The sequence below is a fragment of the Coregonus clupeaformis genome, chromosome 17 (assembly GCF_020615455.1).
Source record: "Coregonus clupeaformis isolate EN_2021a chromosome 17, ASM2061545v1, whole genome shotgun sequence".
NCBI classification, from domain to species: Eukaryota; Metazoa; Chordata; class Actinopteri; order Salmoniformes; family Salmonidae; genus Coregonus; species Coregonus clupeaformis.
The window spans coordinates 51,856,171-51,879,479 of NC_059208.1; the positions used below are offsets into that span (position 1 = coordinate 51,856,171).

At 41.2% G+C, this 23,309-nt stretch overlaps 2 protein-coding genes across 2 annotated transcripts; one reads left to right on the forward strand and one right to left on the reverse strand.

The window, feature by feature from the left end:
* Window positions 1-11,387: 11,387 nt before the first annotated feature.
* Window positions 11,388-14,520, forward strand: dlx5a (distal-less homeobox 5a). The gene is made up of 3 exons (XM_041902151.2): window positions 11,388-12,365; window positions 12,794-12,978; window positions 13,281-14,520. The coding sequence occupies exons 1-3, from the start codon at window positions 12,002-12,004 to the stop codon at window positions 13,590-13,592; spliced, it is 861 nt and encodes a 286-aa protein (XP_041758085.1). The 5' UTR covers window positions 11,388-12,001; the 3' UTR covers window positions 13,593-14,520.
* Window positions 14,521-18,262: 3,742 nt separating this feature from the next.
* Window positions 18,263-21,162, reverse strand: dlx6a (distal-less homeobox 6a). The gene is made up of 3 exons (XM_041901758.2): window positions 20,538-21,162; window positions 19,675-19,868; window positions 18,263-19,270 (listed from the first exon to the last, which is right to left on the reverse strand). The coding sequence occupies exons 1-3, from the start codon at window positions 20,848-20,850 to the stop codon at window positions 19,028-19,030; spliced, it is 750 nt and encodes a 249-aa protein (XP_041757692.1). The 5' UTR covers window positions 20,851-21,162; the 3' UTR covers window positions 18,263-19,027.
* Between the last annotated feature and the right edge of the window lie 2,147 nt (window positions 21,163-23,309).

A 23,309-nucleotide genomic window follows, 5' to 3' on the forward strand; every position in this document is an offset into this window, starting at 1 on the left:
CCATGCGCTCTACTGCGTAACACGGTGTCTGCCCGTACTCTCGCTCTCCACGGTCAGTCCAGGGAGTAGGCGCAGGTCTCCTACCTGACTTCGCCACACTCCCTTCTAGCCCCCCCCCAAGAAATTTTTGGGTAGTACTCTCGGGCTTCCAGCCTTGCCTCCGTGCTGCCTCCTCATATCGCCGCCTCTCGGCTTTAGCTGCCTCCCGCTCTTCACGAGGACGGCGATATTCTCCCGGTTGATCCCAAGGCCCCTCACCATCCAGAATCTCCTCCCATGTCCATGAATCCTTTATGGGAGTCCATAAATCCTGTGTAGGTAGGTCCTGTTGCCGCTTGACACGCTGCTTGGTCTTTTTGTGGTGGGTTTTTCTGTCACGATCGTCAAGCATAGAGGTGGACCAAGGCGCAACGTGTCCAAGAAACATGACTTTATTTAGCAAAGTAACCAAAATCCAAAACAAAAGACGACTCAATGAAGTCCACGGTACACAGACCGAAAACGGAACAAAAACCCACAACTCCCACAAGAAAACATACAGATAAATATGGCTCCCAATCAGAGATAACGAGCCGACAGCTGACACTCGTTACCTCCGATTGGGAGTCATAGACCAAACCTAGACATGAACCCAACAGAAAGGCAAACCTAGAAATACACACAACAGAAACTACCAACATAGAAATACACCCCAAATAATGAAAATGAACAACCCTGGCTCAACAATCAACGTCCATGGAGCCAGAGTGTCACAGGAATGACTTAGGTAGCATCCCTCCAAGCCTGGGGGCACACACATTCTAGTAGGCTTAAATTGAAAATATGGCAAATAGGAGTGGCAATATTGTCCGCTATTATCCTCAGTAATTTTCCATCCAAGTTGTCAGACCACGGTGGTTTGTCATTGTTGATAGACAACAATAATTTTTTCACCTCTTCCTCACTCACTTTAAAGAATAAAAAAGTACACCGTTTGTCATTCATAATTTGGTCAGATATACTTGGATGTGTAGTGTCAGCAATTGTTGCTGGCATGTCATGCCAAAGTTAGCTAATCTTGTTAATTAAAAAATCATTAACCCTCCTGTTATGTTGTGGGTCAATTTGACCCGTTTCCACTTTTGCGTTGTCTAAAATACTAGTTAACCACTCTTTTTCGCCATGAAATTACATGACTTTTCCTCATTTAGGGTCATGAACCTAACTGCAAAATGTGGACACACTGATGTGTTGTGGAATGTCTGTGTACATTTTGTATACAAACATGATGTTGTGGGTCATTTTGACCCGGAGGCTTTCATGTGTATATATATTTGCACAGGTGCAAAACAAAAAAGTGTCTTTGATGTATTTTGTTTTGACTGGTCCTGGTTGCACTTTTAGAATTGTGTTTGGGTTAAAAAGGGCTTTCCCAAGCTTCTCCTCAGTGTGAGAGCAGCAGGTCCCTGACACAGACACTCAAAATGAGCTCCAAAAGATTTTCAATCAATGAAGTCTTATCACAAATTCTGGACTGTGACAGTGAAAAAGAAGAAGAGGTTTCAGAGACAGAGGATATTTCAGAGATAGAGGACAATGCTGTTGATGATCCAGATTTTGTCTTCATTGAAGAGGATTCAGAGGAGGAGTCTGCCGTACCATCCCCTACATCAGATGAGAGACAGAGCATGCAACAAGCATCATCAAGAGAAGAGAAGACATGGAAGTCTAAAGATGGTCATATTGAATGGTCACCGTCACCACAACGAGGTCAAGGTAGACTCTCAGCTTCCAATGTAATAAAAATGGTTCCAGGACCTACACGATTTGCTGTCACTCGAGTCCATGACATACAATCAGCTTTTGAGCTCTTTTTACCCCAAGCAATAGAGAAGATTGTTCTGGACATGACCAACTTGGAGGGGAGCCGTGTGTTTCAAGAGAACTGGAAGCCACTGGATCGGATTGACTTGCATGCATACATTGGATTGCTCATATTAGCTGGAGTCTACCGGTCAAACGGAGAAGCAACGGCCAGCCTGTGGAATGAAGAGAATGGAAGGCCAATATTTCGGGCAACAATGTCTCTACAAGAATTCCACATAATTTCTCGGGTGATTCGCTTTGATAACCGTGATACCAGACCGGTCGACGTGAAAGAGACAAACTAGCTGCAATCAGAGATGTATGGGATAAATGGGTGGAAATTCTACCGTTACTGTACAATCCCAGTCCTCATGTTACAGTTGATGAACGCCTTGTTCCATTCAGAGGACGTTGTCCCTTCAGACAGTATATGCCAAACAAGCCTGCAAAATATGGCATCAAAATATGGGCAGCATGTGATGCCACATCAAGCTATGCATGGAATATGCAAGTTTACACTGGGAAGCCACCCGGCGGAGTGCCTGAGAAAAACCAGGGGATGCGGGTGGTGCTGGACATGAGTGAAGGGCTGCAAGGTCATAACATCACGTGTGACAACTTCTTCACATCCTACCGCCTTGGTGTTGAACTACAGAAGAGAAAGCTGACCATGGTTGGAACAATCAGAAAAAACAAACCTGAACTTCCCAGTGAGCTTCTGAAAATGCAGGGCAGAACTGTGCATTCCTCTAAATTTGCTTTCTCTGAAAATGCAACTGTTGTTTCATACTGCCCAAAGAAGAACAAGAATGTTCTTGTAATGAGCACAATGCACAAAGATGCATCGCTGAGTGCAAGAGAGGACATCAAGCCACAAATAATACTGGACTACAATTCCACCAAAGGAGGAGTTGACAATTTGGATAAAGTCACAGCAACATATAGTTGTCAGCGCATGACTGCCCGCTGGCCTTTGGTGATTTTCTACAACATTGTGGATGTGTCTGCTTACAATGCCTATGTCCTGTGGGCTGAAATCAACCAGCAATGGAATGGTGGCAAATTGTACCGACGCCGGCTTTTCCTAGAGGAGCTCGGCAAAGCTCTCATCACTCCCAAGATCCAGAGGAGAGTCCGGCCTCCTCGGTCGACAGCAGCTGCATCTGCCGTCCAGAAAATTCAAGCTGGACCATCAACACATGCCTCCAATCAACCAGAAATGGATCCAGTGGATACAGGCAGTGGCAAGAAACGGAAAAGATGCCAGCTCTGCCCCCTCGACAAGACAGTAAAACAAGCACCACTTGTGTAGAATGCAATAAATACATCTGCAGAAAGCACACACACACATTGTGTTCAACATGTAGAGAGAAAGACTGAAGGGATAATATGGACCAATAGGGGGGAAAAAACCTACTTGGGGAAACTGAAAAATCTTGTTTGTGAGAAAGGAAATATGTTTAACAAATAGTTCTTAAATATTGTTTAAAAAAATAAAAAGTATTGTATTTCTTCTTTCTGAAATGTCTGATAAGACAAAATAAAGTTGTTTCTGTTTTTACTTAATTCTTTGACTGTCTTGAGTGTGTTTAAACTGTGCGGGTCAATTTGACCCGTAACATAATGGATGTCATTTTTTTCCAGCAAAGCACAAGGGTTAAAGTAGTTGGCAATATCAGTTGTTTTTTTGATGAATGAGCCATCTGATTCAATGAATGATGGAGCTGAGTTTGCCTTTTTTCCCAAAATTTCATTTAAGGTGCTCCAAAGCTTTTTACTATCATTCATGTCATTTATCTTTGTTTCATAGTGTAGTTTCTTCTTATTTTTATTCAGTTTAGTCACATGATTTCTCAATTTGCAATACGTTTGCCAATCGGTTATGCAGCCAGACTTATTTGCCATTCCTTTTACCTCATCCCTCTCAACCATACAATTGTTCAATTCCTCATCAATCCACGGGGATTTAACAGTTTTTACAGTCATTTTCTTAATTAGTAACTGGAATAAGCAATTTCATAAATGTGTCTAGTGCAGTGTCTGTTTGCTCCTCATTACACACCACGGACCAACATATATTCTTTACATCAACATCATAGGAATCACTACAAAACTTATGTATGACCTCTTATACACAATATTAGGCCCAGCCTTTGGAACTTTGGTTTTCCTAGATAGGGCTACTATATTGTGATCACTACATCCAATGGATTTGGATACTGCTGTCAAACAAATCTCTGCAGCATTAGTAAAGATATGATCAATCCATGTTGATGATTTAATTCCTGTACTGTTTGTAACTACCCTGGTAGGTTGACTGATAACCTGAACCAGGTTGCAGGCACTGGTTACAGTTTGAAGCTTTCTCTTGAGTGGGCAGCCTGATGAAAGCCAGTCAATATTTAAATCACCCAGAAAGTATACCTCTCTATTGATATCACAAACATTATCAAGCATTTCACGCATGTTATCCAGATACTGACTGTTAGTGTAACAGTGTTGCTTCCGTCCCTCTCCTCGCCCCTACCTGGGCTTGAACCAGGGACCCTTTGCACACATCGACAACAGTCACCCTCGAAGCACTGTTACCCATCGCTCCACAAAAGCAGCGGCCCTTGCAGAGCAAGGGAAACAACTACTTCAAGGTCTCAGAGTGAGTGACGTCACCGATTGAAATGCTACTAGTGCGCACCGCTAACTAGCTAGCCATTTCACACCGGTTACACTAGCACTTGGTGGTCTATAGCAGCTTCCCACCAGAATTGGCTTTAGGTGAGGCAGATGAACCTGTAGCCATATTACTTCAACAGTATTTAACATGAGATCCTCTCTAATCTTCTCAGGAATGTGGTTCTGAATATAAACAGCAACACCTCCACCATTGGCATTTCTATATTCTATATTTTGTGTAAATGTTATAACCTTGTATTGCTACCACTGTATCATCAAAGGTATTATCTAAGTGAGTTTCAGAGAGTCAGAATATGAATGTAATCTGTTACTAGCAAATTATTGATTTCATGAACCTTGTTTCTTAAGCTACATATGTTAACGTGGGCTATTTTGAGCTCTTTCCTTCTGGGATGCTTACTTGTTTTTATTCCTTTACTGGGAAGCTTAGCAGCAGTAGATGTGCTCATGTTCTTTATGTTAGTGTAGGGTGAGCTGCACACCGTGAACTTCCTCCTCGGGCACACCGGCTCAGTGCTAACAGTATAAATCTGGTTCTTAGGCACATGATCACTGCATACAATAGCTGAAGGATCAGCAGAGGCATTCAGGGCAGTTAGAGGGACATAAATTAGGTTACTTATATTGTGTCTACGGACGCCCCTGGTGTAATGTACATTTGCTGAAGCGTTTTGACAACTCTGTGTCACAATGGTAGGGATTAGCCGAGCTGGGCTTGGGTCATTGCTAAATCATTGTCTCAACGCAGCCTTATAATGCCGTGAAAGGATCCACGAACCCAAATGATTTGGGTGGATCCCATCCTCCATATAAAACGTGTTTTGTTTCCAAAAGGTATCGAAATTGTCAACAAAAGTTACACCCTGCAGCTGCAATAATCATGTAGCCAGTTGTGACGAGCAAGAATCCTGCTAAAGCGTTCAATGCCACGATTCAGAGAGGGCACGGTGCCAGATATGATGCCATGATTCAGAGAGGGCACGGTGCCAGATATGATGCCATGATTCAGAGAGGGCACGGTGCCAGATATGATGCCATGATTCAGAGAGGGCACGGTGCCAGATATGATGCCATGATTCAGAGAGGGCACGGTGCCAGATATGATGCCATGATTCAGAGAGGGCACGGTGCCAGATATGATGCCATGATTCAGAGAGGGCACGGTGCCAGATATGATGCCATGATTCAGAGAGGGCACGGTGCCAGATATGATGCCATGATTCAGAGAGGGCACGGTGCCAGATATGATGCCATGATTCAGAGAGGGCACGGTGCCAGATATGATGCCATGATTCAGAGAGGGCACGGTGCCAGATATGATGCCATGATTCAGAGAGGGCACGGTGCCAGATATGATGCCATGATTCAGAGAGGGCACGGTGCCAGATATGATGCCATGATTCAGAGAGGGCACGGTGCCAGATATGATGCCATGATTCAGAGAGGGCACGGTGCCAGATATGATGCCATGATTCAGAGAGGGCACGGTGCCAGATATGATGCCATGATTCAGAGAGGGGTCGGTGCCAGATATGATGCCATGATTCAGAGAGGGCACGGTGCCAGATATGATGCCATGATTCAGAGAGGGCACGGTGCCAGATATGATGCCATGATTCAGAGAGGGCACGGTGCCAGATATGATGCCATGATTCAGAGAGGGCACGGTGCCAGATATGATGGGTTTTTTGTTAGTGTCTATCAGCTCTTTGAAATCCAGTTCCAACTGTTCAGAGCTGCCCTTCATAATGTCGTTAAAACCCAAATGGACTACGATATAATCGATTTCCATGTCCTGGCGTAGTATACATTCGGGAGCAGCTTAATAATGTAATTTACTCGAGCTCCGGGATAGGTCATTGTTTTTGCCCCACGAACGGTCACATTTCTTACCATGGAGCTGCCCAAAATAACGGCTGGCAAGAAGGACGAGGAAATCCGATGGAGAACGATCCAGAGCAGGGACGGAAGGTTGCGGACGTCGACTTCGAAATCGTAGTGGTAGGCACTGCGGCCGCAGACAGAGGCACTCCCAGCGACGAAGGTGCAGGAAGATCAGGCTCCAGTATGGCGGAACTATTCGTTGTTTGTATCCGCTCCGGGCCTCTCGTTTGGAGTGTAGGTAGGTACAGTAGATACAGTAGGTTGATACAGTAGATACAGTAGGTAGATACTCTAGGAACAGTAGATACAGTAGGTAGATACACTAGGTACCGTAGGGGAATTAGATACAGTAGGTACAGTAGGAACAGCTGGTACAGTAGATACAGTAGGTACAGTCGGTAGGTATAGTAGGTACAGTAAATAAAGTAGGTAGATACAGTAGGTACAGTAGATAAAGTAGGTAGATACTAGTAGGAACAGCTGGTACAGTAGCTGCAGTAAATAAAGTTGGTAGATACAGTAGGTACAGTAGATAAAGTAGGTAGATACATTAGGGGTAGTAGGTAGGTACAGTAAGGAAAGTAGATACAGTAGCTACAGCAGGTACAGTAGGTAGATACAGCAGGTACAGTAGGTAGATACAGTAGATACAGTAGGTAGATACAGTAGGTAGGTAGATAAAGTAGGTACAGTAGATAAAGTAGGTAGATACAGTAGGTACAGTAGATAAAGTAGGGGTATTAGATACAGTAGGTACAGTAGATAACGTAGGTAGATACAGTAGGTACAGTAGGTAGGTAGATACAGTAGATACAGTAGGTAGATACAGTAGCTACAGTAGATAAAGTAGGTACAGTAGATAAAGTAGGTAGATACAGTAGGTAGATACAGTAGGTACAGTAGATAAAGTAGGGGTATTAGATACAGTAGGTACAGTAGATAAAGTAGGGGTATTAGATACAGTAGGTACAGTAGGTAGATACAGTAGCTACAGTGGATAAAGTAGGTACAGTAGATAAAGTAGGTAGATACAGTAGGTACAGTAGATAAAGTAGGTAGATACAGTAGGTACAGTAGATAAAGTAGGTAGATACAGTAGGGGTAGTAGGTAGGTACAGTAAGGGTAGTAGGTAGATACAGTAGGTACAGTAGGTAAATACAGTAGGTACAGTAGGTAAATACAGTAAGTACAGTAGATACAGTAGGTAGATACATTAGGTATAGTCGGTAGATACAGTAGGTACAGTAGGTAGGAACAGTAGGTAGGCAAAGTAAGTAGGTACAGTGGGGACAGTAGGTAGATACAGCAGATAAAGTAGGTAGATACATTAGGGGTAGTAGGTAGGTACTGTAAGGGAGGTAGATACAGTAGGTAGAGTAGATACAGTAGGTAGATACAGTAGGTACAGTAGATAAAGTAGGTAGATACAGTAGGGGTAGTAGGTAGGTACAGTAAGGGTAGTAGGTAGATACAGTAGGTACAGTAGGTAAATACAGTAGGTACAGTAGGTAAATACAGTAAGTACAGTAGATACAGTAGGTAGATACATTAGGTATAGTCGGTAGATACAGTAGGTACAGTAGGTAGGAACAGTAGGTAGGCAAAGTAAGTAGGTACAGTGGGGACAGTAGGTAGATACAGTAGGTAAGGTAGGAACAGCAGGTACATTAGGTACAGTAGGTACATTAGGTAGATACAGTAGGTAAGGTAGGGGGAGTAGGCAGATACTGCAGTTACAGTAGATACAGTAGGTAGATACAGTAGGTACGGTAGGTAGATACAGTAGGTACAGTAGGAACAGCAGGTACATTAGGTACAGTAGGTACAGTAGATACAGTAGCTATATACAGTAGGTACAGCAGATAAAGTAGGTAGATACATTAGGGGTAGTAGGTAGGTACTGTAAGGGAGGTAGATACAGTAGGTAGAGTAGATACAGTAGGTAGATACAGTAGGTAGATACAGTAGGTAGAGTAGATACAGTAGGTAGAGTAGATACAGTAGGTAGATACAGTAGGTAGAGTAGATACAGTAGGTAGATACAGTAGGTACAGTAGATACAGTAGGTAGATACAGTAGGTACAGTAGATACAGTAGGTAGATACAGTAGGTACAGTAGATAAAGTAGGTAGATACAGTAGGTACAGTAGATACAGTAGGTTGATACAGTAGGTACAGTAGATAAAGTAGGTAGATACAGTAGGTACAGTAGGTAGGTAGATACAGTAGGTACAGTAGATAAAGTAGGTACAGTAGATAAAGTAGGTAGATACAGTAGGTACAGTAGATACAGTAGGTAGATACAGTAGCTACAGTAGATAAAGTAGGTACAGTAGATAAAGTAGGTAGATACAGTAGATACAGTAGATAAAGTAGGTAGATACAGTAGGTACAGTAGATAAAGTAGGTAGATACAGTAGGTACAGTAGATAAAGTAGGTAGATACAGTAGGTACAGTAGATAGGTGGATACAGTAGGTACAGTAGATAAAGTAGGTTGGTACAGTAGGGGTAGTAGGTAGGTACAGTAGATACAGTAGATACAGTAGGTAAATACAGTAGATACAGTCGGTAGATACAGTAGGTAGAGTAGGTAGGCAAAGTAAGTAGGTACAGTGGGTACAGTAGGTAGGTACAGTAGATGAATACAGTAGGTACAGTAGATACAGTAGGTATAGTAGGTACAGTAGGTAGATAACGTAGGTACAGTAGGTAGATACAGTAGGTACAGTAGGTAGATACAGCAGGTACAGTTGGAACAGTAGCTACAGTAGGTAGATACAGTAGGTAAGGTAGGGGAAGTAGGCAGATACTGTAGTTACAGTAGATACAGTAGGTAGATACAGTAGGTAAGGTAGGGGAAGTAGGCAGATACTGTAGTTACAGTAGATACAGTAGATAGATACAGTAGGTACAGTAGATACAGTAGGTGCAGTCTTTAGATACAGTAGGTACAGTAGATTCAGTGGATACAGTAGGTAGATACAGTAGGTACAGTAGGTAGAGACAGTAGGTACAGTAGATACAGTAGGTACGGTAGGTAGGTACAGTAGGTGAATACAGTAGGTACAGTAGATAGTTAACGTAGGTACAGTAGGTACAGTAGATAGATACAGTAGATACAGTAGGTAGATACAGCAGGTACAGTTGGAACAGTAGCTACAGTAGGTAGATACAGTAGGTAAGGTAGGGGAAGTAGGCAGATACTGTAGTTACAGTAGATACAGTAGGTAGATACAGTAGATACAGTAGACACAGTAGGTGCAGTCTTTAGATACAGTAGTAGATACAGTGGATACAGTAGGTAGATACAGTAGGTACAGTAGGTACAGTAGGTAGGTACAGCAGGTACAGTAGGTAGGTACAGCAGGTACAGTAGGGGAAGCAGGTTGTACTGCAAGACTTTATGTCAGAATATGTTAGTTACTAACCAAATATGGAGTTTCGCTGAGCAACTATCTTCATTTTTCTCCAGTTAAGCCCAGTATTTACTTCCAAAAATGGTCTAAATAAAAATGTAGAAACAACCGATAAAATGTATTGTTTGGAAATAATGTGTATTGTTTTGCATGTGCCAAATCCACTTCTTCGGAGAGATCACTGTAGAAACGAACCCTATATGGTCTACTTAATCTTCTTACATAAAATATGATCTTCCGTGTAGCGCGTTTGAAACAACAGGTTGATATGACATTCATACACTTTTGTAAGTGATTAAATCAATGATCTTTCGGGATGTTTACTGCTGCTGGATAAGCCGATTTGTGGGTGTAGGAATGACTGGTTTTATTGGAGGTGCAGCTTGCAGAGCTGTCTAATGGGAAAATGAATAGCAAACTGACCTAGAGAGGAGACTTGTTATATGCATCGTCTCCTCCTCTTCCCAGATACTGGTTCACCTAACATGCTAAACTGAGTTTATGGACCCAGCCAACTCCTTATTAAAAATGTACTTCCACTTGAATTCCACTTGTAGGCTTACCTGACACAGAAAATAGGTGACCAGAGGTTAGAGAGGCAGAACAGTAGACGGAAAGTTGTGGAAAAAGTCGGAACTGAACTGGCAGTCTGCTGAGGGCTGCTGCGTCCGATCCTGGGTACCATCTCCTGCCATTGTGCCCTTGAGCAAGTCCATGGGCGCTGCTCCCTGGTGGCTAACCCTGTGCCTCTCCAAGTGTGTGTGTGTGTATTTGGTGGGGTTGAGATAGACGCATTTCTGTTTCTCACAAAAGTTATTCTAGTCTATTCAGAGGACTCATCCCATTCACTTCTTAGGTCATATGCACAAAATAATTCAATCATTAGACTATACCTCATAGTAATATAGGCCTATAACAATTAAATAAACCTTAATTATTTTTGATTGAATGATTACTTACGGTATGCAACAATAGCCTACCTACACTTTGAGTATCAGGCTACGAATGATACCCCCCCAACCAGATAACAGGAATGAATGTCTTGTATGCTGATTCCACGTCTCGCATCAAGGGATCGTACATTCCCTCATTCACCACCGAGCGGCGCCATTTTACCACAATACGCGCGTTGTTCAGGTGCGTGCACCATCCACAAACCCTACAGAGCATAGTCGTTTCGTTAAATAAATGCATGTTGTATTGTTTCAATGCGTTTTGGTGTGGTTTAACGTGCCTGTTGTTAAGGAACAAATCATCGAGTTTAATAAAGTAGTTTCCATAGTGTTTCACCGTGGTAAGAGACATGTTTAATAATTCATTTGATGCAGAAATGTTCATCATTATGATGTAGACTTCGCTGTGATTTAAAAAAAAATTAACATAGGCCTACAAATGAATGATCAAAGGCCTCATCCGAACAGAGATAATTTATACATTGGGCATATTGGCCTGTAGACTCACAGTATGGGGTAAAAACAAAAAAACATTTTTTTTTATGGAACATGTGAGTGACTGACTATTCATTTATGAATATGCTAGTAAAACAGAAATGTAGTGTGATATTTTCGTTGCATCACCTGCATTTTATTTTGTGGCAATCGAAACAGTTTCATTTCTGGCTGTGCATTAAGTCCAATCATGAGACATTTTAAAATTAAGATAAATACTGTAGTCATTTCTTTCTTTTGTTTCGTTTCTTATCGGAAACTGAACTGATAGTACCACAGGCAGATAATACAACAGTCGTAATGTTTTAATACTGAAGCTCATGATAGACTAATATATCCATTCGGACGTTTTGTAAACTGTAATTTACCCCCCTAAATTGTCCACCGATGACATGACACCCAGTTTAATTGCCCATTTTGATTGATAGTAAAAACACAACAAAGTATAGCCTGAGTCATATATCCCCTATGGCAAACTGGTCGAGCGAGTTCGGGTGTATGCTGCCTGCGCGCCTTGGCCAATGGAACCAGATCCTCCCTGCAGTGCGTAAGAGCGCAATTTAGGATTTAACCAAGTCTTTGCTGCGGGGCTGGCAGCAGTTCGAGAGAGCCCGTCGGCGTAAGCACACATCACACAATGCAAGTGTAGTCTTCAGTCAGTCTTCAGACATCTCAGTGGAATCAGACTCCCCTTTAACGTTGCTGCTTCGAACTATGACTGGAGTATTCGACCGAAGGATTCCGAGTATCAAACCTGCCGACTTCCAGAACCCTTTTCAGCTTTCCACCACCATGCATCACCCGTCTCAGGAATCCCCTACGCTACCCGAGTCTACGGCCACGGATTCTGGCTACTACAGCCCCGCTGGAGCAGTGCACCATGGCTATTGTTCGCCTAACTCCACCTCGTATGGGAAACCTCTCAATGCCTACCAGTACCAGTACCACGGCGTAAACGGATCTGCGGGAAATTACCCTGCAAAAACATACCCAGACTACAGCGCATACACAGCCTCTGCTTACCACCAATATGCTGGAACTTATAGCAGAGTACAACCACAACCATTAAGTCCTCAAGGTAATTAGCCTACATAATTATTATTATTATAAGTGTTGTTGTTATTATTATTGTTATTATTTAATGAAGTTTGTGTTGTGTTCGAGCTCTCACACTGTTTTTACATGCGAATAGCCTATTTCAAGCTGAGATATTTTCCACCATGTTAAATTCTTGAAATCAAATTTGGTAAAGGGGGACACATTTTTCTGAAAAATAATTATGTAAAAAGTACGGACTTTTCCTTTACCGGTTAGACTCTTTGCAAGACGCATTTGCTTCAATCTAACTGTCTATAAATCGACAGAGAGCCTTCCCTAAGAGACATGTGTCCACGGGATGTCCTCTTGATTTGATCTCTCTGAAATAGATGGTATAACCAAGAACTAATACTTTATACTTTGTTAGTTTATACACCACATATAAAGTAATTTATTTTTTTCTTTCAGAAAAAGAGGTAGCAGAACCTGAAGTGAGGATGGTAAACGGAAAGCCCAAGAAAGTCAGAAAACCAAGAACAATCTACTCCAGTTTTCAGCTCGCCGCCCTACAGCGGAGATTTCAGAACACACAGTACCTCGCGCTGCCGGAGAGAGCAGAGCTCGCGGCTTCTTTGGGACTCACGCAAACGCAGGTAAATAGCCTACAACCTCATTGTCTGTTCAAAGTTGCGTTCTGTTTTGTTTTTTAAATCAAAATGATCACTTGGTCTATGTTGCTATCCTTCACTGGAATTGTCAGTTCAAAATGGCATTACGTTTACAATATACATTTCATGCTTAATGTGTGCGTAATGAACGAAAACACCTCGCCCCATTTTAGAAAATTTATAGAATGCTTAATTCATATGAAGACTTTTGTGCAATGGAATTTTTTTATTTTTTTATATGCTTTTATTTATGAACTCGTTTTAACATAATTCTCATACATCTCCAGGTCAAAATCTGGTTCCAGAACAAAAGGTCGAAGCTGAAGAAAATCATGAAGAACGGCGAACTCCCACCGGAACACAGCCCGAGCTCCAGCGATCCCATGGCTTGCAACTCTCCGCATTCCCCCGCCGTCTGGGATACGCAGGGCCCGTCCAGGCCTCACAGCCACCAGGCACAGAACAACAACTCGGCGGCCTCCACCTTTTTGGAAAACTCCGCCTCTTGGTACTCCGCGGCTGGTGCCATGAATTCTCACCTCCAGGCCCCCAACTCGATACAGCACTCTTTGGTTCTCGGATCGGGGACGTTATACTGAAATCCAGTTCAACAAATATTTTCATTGTATGGGACTCGTGTTTAAAAGATTCAGAGGAATATGCAATGTTTTGATGACAGTCATAGAAGAACGTGTATAATGTGTAAATGTGTGCATGTAATTTATTGCATTTTGGAAGACTAATTAAACGTTTTAAATGGACAATGGAACTCAGACACTTTCAATGGCGCCCTCCTGAATTAACACTTTAACGCAATTGTTTTGCTGAAACCCACAAATCCCTCATGATTACTGATATAGCCTGTAGGCCTAGATAGGCTATTCACACTGAATATCAAGGACTCCATAACATTACAACATTAGCCTACTTTCTGTGAGACACTTTAAATCCATGTACAGCTCAAACTCGAGATTAATTGCCTGAACTGTCTGTGTGCCCATATTTGGTCAGTGGTGCAAAGTAGTGATTCACTTTAAATAATAATTTGTGCACAAATCTATCAACAAGGAGATGGGTCTAATGACCTTGGGCTACACAGTTAGGCTGTTTCATTTTCAACAACCACGGACATCTCAGGGGGAGTTACCTGCAGGTATTTCAAAAGGTTAGGCTAGATTTATTTCGTGTCAAGTTATTAATTTTGAATACTACAACCTGTTTTATGGTTATGTGCATATAATCATGCCCATAGTAAATAGTTTTCAGCGGATCCATAACTGGCTAAAACAGAACCCATATCGAAGAGAGAAGCATCATTGAGTGTATAATAATTCAATTTTTTTGAATTTCAATTGAATTTGGATGGATTGATTGCAGGTATCATATTATATTATTCGTTTTAAAATATGTTTTCCTGAAAGACAAATACCCAAGGAATGGCATGATATTTTTAAATCTATTAAATAGTCATAAGAAAACATATAATTTAGTTTTTTTTCTTGTTGTTCGTGTTTAACAAGATGTAAACCAAACAATAAAACGTTGTGAAGATACACACAATATTGATACTTTTTTCTTCCAGGTTAATTCTAGTTTTAGGTTTATGTTAAGACGAACAAATAAATTAGGTCGTATTATTATTAGGCTATTATTATTCATTAATTCGTGTTACAGTGAAGCACATTTCAGTCTTGTGTTTTGGAGTTGCATCTGGATTCTGTACTCCCCCAAAGAATATGGGTGTCGGTCTGGCAGACAGTCTGCAGTAGTGCTCTCTTTGTGTCCCCTACAATTAGCTGCTTTGAATGGCAGAGAGGAGGCGAAGGGGCGGCACGTAGATCTGAGACAATCCGCATTCCTGTGGGGGCCGATCGGCTCCAGAGCTCTGCCACTCCCGCGGCCACAGCCCGCCTCCGTCAGACCTTCCGGGTAAAATAAAATCTTCAACATTTGAACATATCATTAGGCCTACTACCAGTGTTGCCACTGCAAACCACTAAACAAACTAGGCCTACTGCACTGAAGCGAACATCTTGTTCCAGACTTTACATAAAACATGTTATCATTATGCATCAATAGCCTATATAAACGAATCAACCAAGAAACAATCACACTACAACACACACACACACACACACAGGGAGAAGACATATTTACCACCAATTTAAGCTGGCCTGGACACATGATAATGTTGTGAAGCGTCTGACCTAAGGATAGACAATACATAATACACCAATGTTAACATGGTTGTGCATGTAACTGAATGCTCGTCTCCTCTCTCTGCTTTCCCCAAAGGCATGACTGTCCTGGCTGAATATAGCCTTACCAAGCAAGCGATGCACTTGTCTTGGCTGAATATAGCCTTACCAAGCAAGCGATGCACTTGTCCTGGCTGAATATAGCCTTACCAAGCAAGCGATGCACTTGTCCTGGCTGAATATAGCCTTACCAAGCAAGCGATGCACTTGTCCTGGCTGAATATAGCCTTACCAAGCAATGCACTTGTCCTGGCTGAATATAGCCTTACCAAGCAAGCGATGCACTTGTCCTGGCTGAATATAGCCTTACCAAGCAAGCGATGCACTTGTCCTGGCTGAATATAGCCTTACCAAGCGATGCACTTGTCCTGGCTGAATATAGCCTTACCAAGCAAGCGATGCACTTGTCCTGGCTGAATATAGCCTTACCAAGCAAGCGATGCACTTGTCCTGGCTGAATATAGCCTTACCAAGCAAGCGATACACTTGTCCTGGCTGAATATAGCCTTACCAAGCGATGCACTTGTCCTGGCTGAATATAGCCTTACCAAGCGATGCACTTGTCCTGGCTGAATATAGCCTTACCAAGCGATGCACTTGTCCTGGCTGAATATAGCCTTACCAAGCGATGCACTTGTCCTGGCTGAATATAGCCTTACCAAGCAAGCGATGCACTTGTCCTGGCTGAATATAGCCTTACCAAGCGATGCACTTGTCCTGGCTGAATATAGCCTTACCAAGCGATGCACTTGTCCTGGCTGAATATAGCCTTACCAAGCAAGCGATGCACTTGGAAATCCAAAACATGGACGTGGTTTAAATCAGCCTAATTTCTGCAGTTCACGTGGTTCCGTAATTACATTGCCAGTAGGCTACTCGAGAAATCTACGTTTGATTTTCATATTACTGTTTATCCCCCCTCCACCCCCGTCCTCCAACACACACACACGCCATTATATCGAGAGCCCCGTTAAATTCCAACTGAACATTTTCCACTCAGCGAGTTCCCCTGCAAATCGAGTCTAAATAATGACAGTTAGCTTTACTAGCTTCAACTATAACACTCAACAATAATTATACTCCAGGATTAGGCCTCCATTATCCTAATCTGGACATTGACAATTACCTATAATTTGCAAAGATGCGCTTGCTTCTTGATTGCAGAAGGCTTTTTTCTAGCTCACCATCACTAAACAGTGACAGTAATAACAGCTAATTTTGCAGGCAATATATAAGAGGTACCGGGGTGTGCAAACACTTTCACACCTGGATTTGCTTACTCAACCACGAGCAGTAGAACCGTGTTCTGTCGCAGACAGTGTTCCCATTCGAAGCCCAAGCTTTTTGACCACTGCTAACACTATTGTAGGCAAAAGAATCGTATGAAGGTAAGGCTATATTTTTTATCATGATGGAGCTATCTCAGTATCCTAGCTAGGTCGTTGCGCTCTGTGAATCCCTATGAAGGATTGTTACATACTTTCGTTTTAGAATGTTATAACCTACCTTATTTTAGGTGACACTCTTGATTGTGTTTTCTAGGCTTTTGGAAGTGATGTGATAAATAGCAGCATGCATTCAACACTAGCCTATACTGGCTTTTATTCTAGCCTATCTATTTGTCATGTGTTTTTATTTGTCAGACGGGACTATTTTATTTATATATATCTAAAGACAACCTTTGCCAATTCGGATTTTAGAATCAATTGCAATCATGACGCCAAACTGATAAAATACTAGGGATAGCCTGAAACCTATAGTGATATCCGGTAGTGATAATATACCCTGGATATATGGTTTGTCTCCTAACCTACAGCAGACTAACATACTGTATCCATCTATCTTAGCCAGAAAACCACAAAGATCTGGGAGCGTGGACATCTCTCTCTCTCTCTCTCTCTCTCTCTCTCTCTCTCTCTCTCTCTCTCTCCCTCTCTCTCTCTCTCTCGATGTAAATATTCAATTAATCATGGCCTCCCAAGAGCTCTGGTCCTCATGTTCTCGTTTGTTCTCTTCGGTTCCCTCTCCCTGTCTCATCAAGTCGCTTTCTATCTAAGCTATATCTATTTTTGTACATTTGAATCAATTTAATGAAATAATATGAAACATTTGCATTGTTTGGGCCTTTTCACAACTTGGATGCCTCCACCAATGAGAAATAGCATTCTTGCTATTGCAACTATTTGCATATCCTATAAAATTAAGTTTTTATGACGATATAGTCTTATTGTAAAAGGGGTGATTTGCGGGGAGTCCTTCGGGTGTGAAAAGATTTGGTATGGCGAAATTCACCACCCGACGCACTTTTCTGCTTTACGAGTTACTCTCGGCCAATATAGGAAAGGTATTAAGTGAAATGTTATTTACGAGGGTTTGGGGAATAACTCAGACTATATAGGCAAATATAGGCCTATAGATATGGTCGTGATAGGGTCTGTTTTGGTCAAATGGGGCCCATGCAGGTATACTGTGGGACATCCACGACTTGACAGCTGCAGACACTTTCTCATTATTTTTTTCAACATTGTAATTTCAGATAATATCCCAACCGTTCACTGCTCTCAGCAATTTGTATATGAATAACCGAATAATTTCCCTCTTTTGTTCCGCGTATGTGCTACCTCAAATCCAAATAAAGATGCCTTTTAGTATTAAAAGTGGTAGAAAATCACAGGTAATTATCTTTGACGGTAAAATCGCTGTAATCAGCGGGCTACATAAAAAATTACCCTAATTATGCCTGCATTTATGAGAATGGAAAAAAAGCCTCACTTAGATAAAACCCATAAATTGTCCCAAATTTCTCCTTCATATTGAACGGGACTGCAGCTGGATGCTTTGTTCAAGATCGATCCCGTGGAGCTTGGCATTTAGCGTCTTGCATTAGGACGGGCAGAGAGGAGAAAAACATTGTGTCAATACTTCTAATAATTGAGGCAGAAAATGACAAGATTAACTGGACAAGGAGCGACCATCTTTTGCGGGATAAATTGAGAGGGGAGCAGGGTAAGTTAATTTCCTCTAGTGTTGTTTAATATATATTGACAATTTTGTTCGTTTGCAGTGCATTGACAATGTCTATTTTTATGAAGAGGAAACATAGTGTTATGACGTATAGCCTGTAAGTTTTTCATGAAAAACCATATGGGACCTACATTTTAGAACGTCCATATGACACCTTGACAAGGAATGGCTCATCAGTCATTTTTACATATATCAATCATCTTCATCTTGCAGTACAAAACACGATACTTTGTTTTAAGTCATGGATTAATCCATTTATGAAAGACAAAACATAAAAAGTGAATGTACAACTAAAATCGAATAATATATTTACAGACAGATTGCTTTGTTTTGCATGAGAAAAACACCCAGTCAAAGAGCAGTTTAGATTTCAACAATATATCATAGCATCATGTTCAACTCGCAAAAAACGCGTGAGTGTAGTCCATTCTGTGCCCAAGTGATGGGTTAAATGTCAATGATATATTTGGTATATTGACAGTCAGATGTTGACATGAATGAAAGCAACAAAGGCAATCCCACTGAACAGTCATTCGTAAGTTAATACGGTTAGTTCCTTTAGCGTGTTTCATATCACAGTCTTTGTCCTCAAGTATCCTTCACAAGCAGCCGATCTTGTCTCCAAGGAATCTCTCTGTTCGAACGCGACACCCCTTTTGTCTCGAGACTGACGGAAATCAATTGTGCAGGTAAAACTGTGAAGGTTCGAACGTCTCGAGTCAGACCTCGGGCCTTCCCGCCCTTTACGCAGTCTATCTCTGCATTGTCTCTTGATGTGGGGAGGAGTACCAGTGGGAATACCCGGGCATGTAGCCGTTGGCCGCCATGTTAACTCCTTTGCTGGACGCTGACACGTCCCATATTGGAGGAATTGCTGGAGACCGGGGAGACAGGCCGATGGAACCAGGCATAGTAGGGTCGCTCTCATGCGGGTTGCCACCTGCCTTCAGCAGCTTCTTGAACTTTGACCTTTTATTCTGGAACCATATCTTTACCTGCACAAGATGGCAGGAAGGCAAGGGAAGACCAGATTACAGATAATGATTATATCATGAATGTATTTATTCATCTATTAACATTTTTATAAATAGGCTTATAGACCAACTGATATGATAAATATGAGTTAGGAGGCCTACATAACATTATTACAATACATTCGTGCAGGCCTATAGGTAAAAAAGTAAATATTATGAAGGAATCCTAAATTGGTCAACAACAGAAACACAATACCCAGAGCAATTTTAGGGTATAAGGTAATAATAACAACAATAATAACAATAATAATAGGCCTACTAATAATACTAATAAATACTAATAATACAAGATAATAAAGCGCTAATAGCAATATAATAATGTATACCCTTCTGTATAATAATTAATGTTTTGAGAATAGGCCTACCTGTGTCTGTGTTAGTCCGAGAGATGCAGCCAGCTCAGCGCGTTCTGGCAGGGCGAGGTATTGTGTTTGCTGGAAACGGTGATTTAAAGCTTGAAGCTGCAAACTAGAATAAATCGTCCGAGGTTTGCGAATCTTCTTGCCTTTCCCGTTGAAACGAATTTCTCCGTTTTCAATCACTGTTGTTTTCTGCTGCTCTGCAACAAAAAATGGCAATGTTAGTCCACTAAGGCCAAACATATTCCACAACAAATAGGCCTAGTTTATAATTCCCCAAATATAATTAATTTCAGAGAATATAATAGGTCCCAATCTATTTAAACGGCTACATATCTAATAAGGAAAATATATGAGAAACACAATGATAGGCCTACTCTATTAAATCCAGACCACTAATACATATTCACGTGTCACATTCGCTCAGTCCACTCCACCATTATTGTAATCATCATCGAATTTTCTGTCATATTTAGGATATTCCTCGTAATGACATGCCAATTAAATGCTAATTACAACGTTCAAAGCGAGTAGACCGCCTAATTCCAAGAATAATTCGTGAGGATTCCTCACTTGTCATTATACCCGGTGCAAAGAATGGCCATAGAATGGGATCTCGCGGAGTGTTCTATAGAAAAAAAGAGACACCATGAACTAAATATAATGTAGAAAAAAATAGACAACAGATAAATTGTCATTCAGACACAATTTGAAATTAATTTGCCATTCAACCGTCTGCTGGACGTTTATTGTGCTTTATCTTTTTCTTGACCAAATTAATAAAAAATAAATGGCACTCGCATTGTTATCGCTGCACGATGAAAACGATAGAGAGCATATTTCTTGTCATGAATGGGAAAGCATCTTACCTGTGCCGTCTAACCTTGTCTGACCGCCAGTGGTGTTATTGTGGTAGGATGGCAGGTACGGGCTGTGGTGGGGGTGGCTCACGTAGGAGTACGGTAGCGACCTGTTGTAAGAATTGTTGCCGGAGTACGGAGAGTTATCGTGCTGATGATGAGCTGGGTGCGACCCGGAATGGAGACAGTGCAGCGGGTAGTGGCTGGCAGCCATCGACGGAGAGCTCTGTTGTGAGTGAGACTGCTGACCAAACTCCATGAAAGCCGACTTGGACGAGTCCTGTGCCTCCAGACCGTTAGCCATCGTAGTCATGGTCATCATCAAATGTTCTGCCTTGAGAGCACTCGCCCCCTCTCTCAAGTCCAAATGGGTTCTCTCGCTGTGTTGTTGTCTCTCTCCTCAGCGAACAGATATTGTCCTATTAAGACCCGAATTATTCAATTGCTTCGATTTTTTTAATCCTCTGGTATTCTTACTTGGTATGGCGCAAGTTGGGCATAAGTTAATGCAGAGATTTAAGGTGGATTCTGTTAAAATTGAGTCCTTGCTTCCAGACTTGATGCAGACACTACAAGTAAAATGGTTTGTCTTCAAAGGGCAGCGCCTTCTGATTGGTCATTCAACCCAACGTCATCAGTTGTGTGCTTCACTAGTCTTCAGTGTGAGTTAACCCACCTTACCAGCTCCCACTGCAGCCACAACTATGGTGGGAGAACCTCTTAATTCCTACAGACAATATAGTCAAACGCAAGGTATAATCATTATGCCAGCCCAAACTACGCAAACCATATCCTACCCCAGTTTGATTTAGCCTAATGAACGAATATCATTTTGAACATACCATATCATCACCCTGGAAATATACTGACACAATTTCTATACCATCGTAATAATTAGGTTATTCAAAGAACAACTGCATGCGACGAATCAACAAGATGACAAAAAAAATGTAATGCAGATAGGAAGGATGGATGTCGTGATAAACTGACAGTATCATTTATCCCTTTTGAAATAAGATGCTTGATAGCCTACCGTGTGAAATATACGCAAATTATACAGTGCGGTTTGAAAAATTATGTTACAATATAAACTATTAATGCAAATGCTATAAAACATCTCCCAATTATACTTTCATATAGCCTATTGGAAGTAAAAACAAAAACATTATTGTCAACACGTTTTTTTTTTCATAGTGTGGGATTCATTTATTTCAAAATGGTGATGAAAAAGCATTTACGGTCGCAATCAGTTATAACCAAAACCTATTTGATTAACCACCACCCTTTATTTAAATTGGAGCTATAAAATTAAGAACAATTCGCCTGTAATGATTATAGACTGGGTTTATTTTGGGAAGGTGGAATAAAACTGAATATAGCATAAATTATCTCCTAATTATACGCCAGTATCGCATCAATTATCCTCTTATCAAAAATGGTTGTCTAAATGCAGCGTTTAGTGTCAATGTTCTCCCTTTCTATAAGAAGAACTTGGTACCTTGCTATTATTGCCAAGCTTGTTATTTACTTTGTGGGATTTAAAAAGTGCACAACCTAGCCGGATAATCATTTTCCAGCAGTGGACCAAGCGAGAAGCACAGAGACAGTTGGCAGAAATGAAATATATGAAATGCCTTTTAATATTGGATTTTAAACCAAGGCCTTCATATAAAAACGAAATATTTTAAGGTTATTTCTATATGGACATCAGGAATGTAGGTAAGAGACCCAAGAGACATGTCTTCTGCATGATGGATTTTACAATTCTTTGTTTGTAAAAAGAAATGTATGCACGCATGACTGTAAGTCGCTTTGGATAAAAGCGTCTGCTAAATGGCATATTATTATATTATTATAAAGCTATATGGGGATTTATGCATTTGTTCAGATAAATTAAATGAGGTAGGAATCAATGCAATTCTTAGTACCTTAACGGACGTAGAACAGTGGCTTTACCTGAGATATAATAGCCTAAACGTCGTCATCCCTGAATGATCTAACATAGAATGTCTCATCCCGAGTTCCACCTCAACACGCAGGAGAGAAACCAGATCCATACCTTTTCTAATCGGCTTCGAATGGCACAAGACAAACGTTGAGGGGCTTTTCCATGCTGTTGCTTGCATGCTTTACTATCTCGGTACTTGATTAGTTGAGACATCATAGTTTATTACCTTTTGGAGACCGCAGCATCATCACCTACCGTGACAGTTGTATGACCTCCGAACATGGTTAAAACAATTGTATACATTGATTGCATGTAATGTGGAAGTGTAGCATAGTGTGTCCCGCAGGCGCGATAGGAAGCTGTACACCAATGGAGATTAATTGAGGTGGTGAAAATAATGAAAGATCACTGGCTTTTTTTGTTAGTCTAAAGACACAGTGTGATGATGGACGTAGGCTATGATTCGTCTTATGACGATGTGGTGCATTTATATGTCTGAGTAGTAAGCTATACATGCAATCAATGTATACAATTGTTATAACCATCATGTATTGTTTTGAGAGGAAATGTATTTGCTTATATTGATGCTGTGCAATTTTATAAAGTATACATACATACATATATACATATATACATACATAGGCCTAGTTACATATGTTGCTCTCTTTTCAAGGCCTTAAAGGCTATAGCTCTCCATTTTTTGGCCTAATTCAGGGGAGATTATGCCTCAAATTTACCAAAAGTTAATGGGAAATGTTAAAATGAACAAATGGCAGCTGTGAAAAACGATTTTAGCTTTCCTGAGTAGGCGATTGACCTCCAACGTCAAATCA

What these genes read in the sequence shown, in the direction of transcription:
- dlx5a (XM_041902151.2), top strand. Translation starts at nt 12,002, where the DNA reads ATGACTGGAGTATTCGACCGAAGGATTCCGAGTATCAAACCTGCCGAC. An exon ending in ACAACCATTAAGTCCTCAAG is followed by an intron (nt 12,366 to 12,793) that starts GTAATTAGCCTA and finishes TTTTTCTTTCAG; the next exon opens with AAAAAGAGGTAGCAGAACCT. An exon ending in TGGGACTCACGCAAACGCAG is followed by an intron (nt 12,979 to 13,280) that starts GTAAATAGCCTA and finishes ATACATCTCCAG; the next exon opens with GTCAAAATCTGGTTCCAGAA.
- dlx6a (XM_041901758.2), bottom strand. Translation starts at nt 20,850, where the DNA reads ATGATGACCATGACTACGATGGCTAACGGTCTGGAGGCACAGGACTCG. An exon ending in GACAAGGTTAGACGGCACAG is followed by an intron (nt 19,869 to 20,537) that starts GTAAGATGCTTT and finishes TTTTTGTTGCAG; the next exon opens with AGCAGCAGAAAACAACAGTG. An exon ending in TCGGACTAACACAGACACAG is followed by an intron (nt 19,271 to 19,674) that starts GTAGGCCTATTC and finishes CATCTTGTGCAG; the next exon opens with GTAAAGATATGGTTCCAGAA.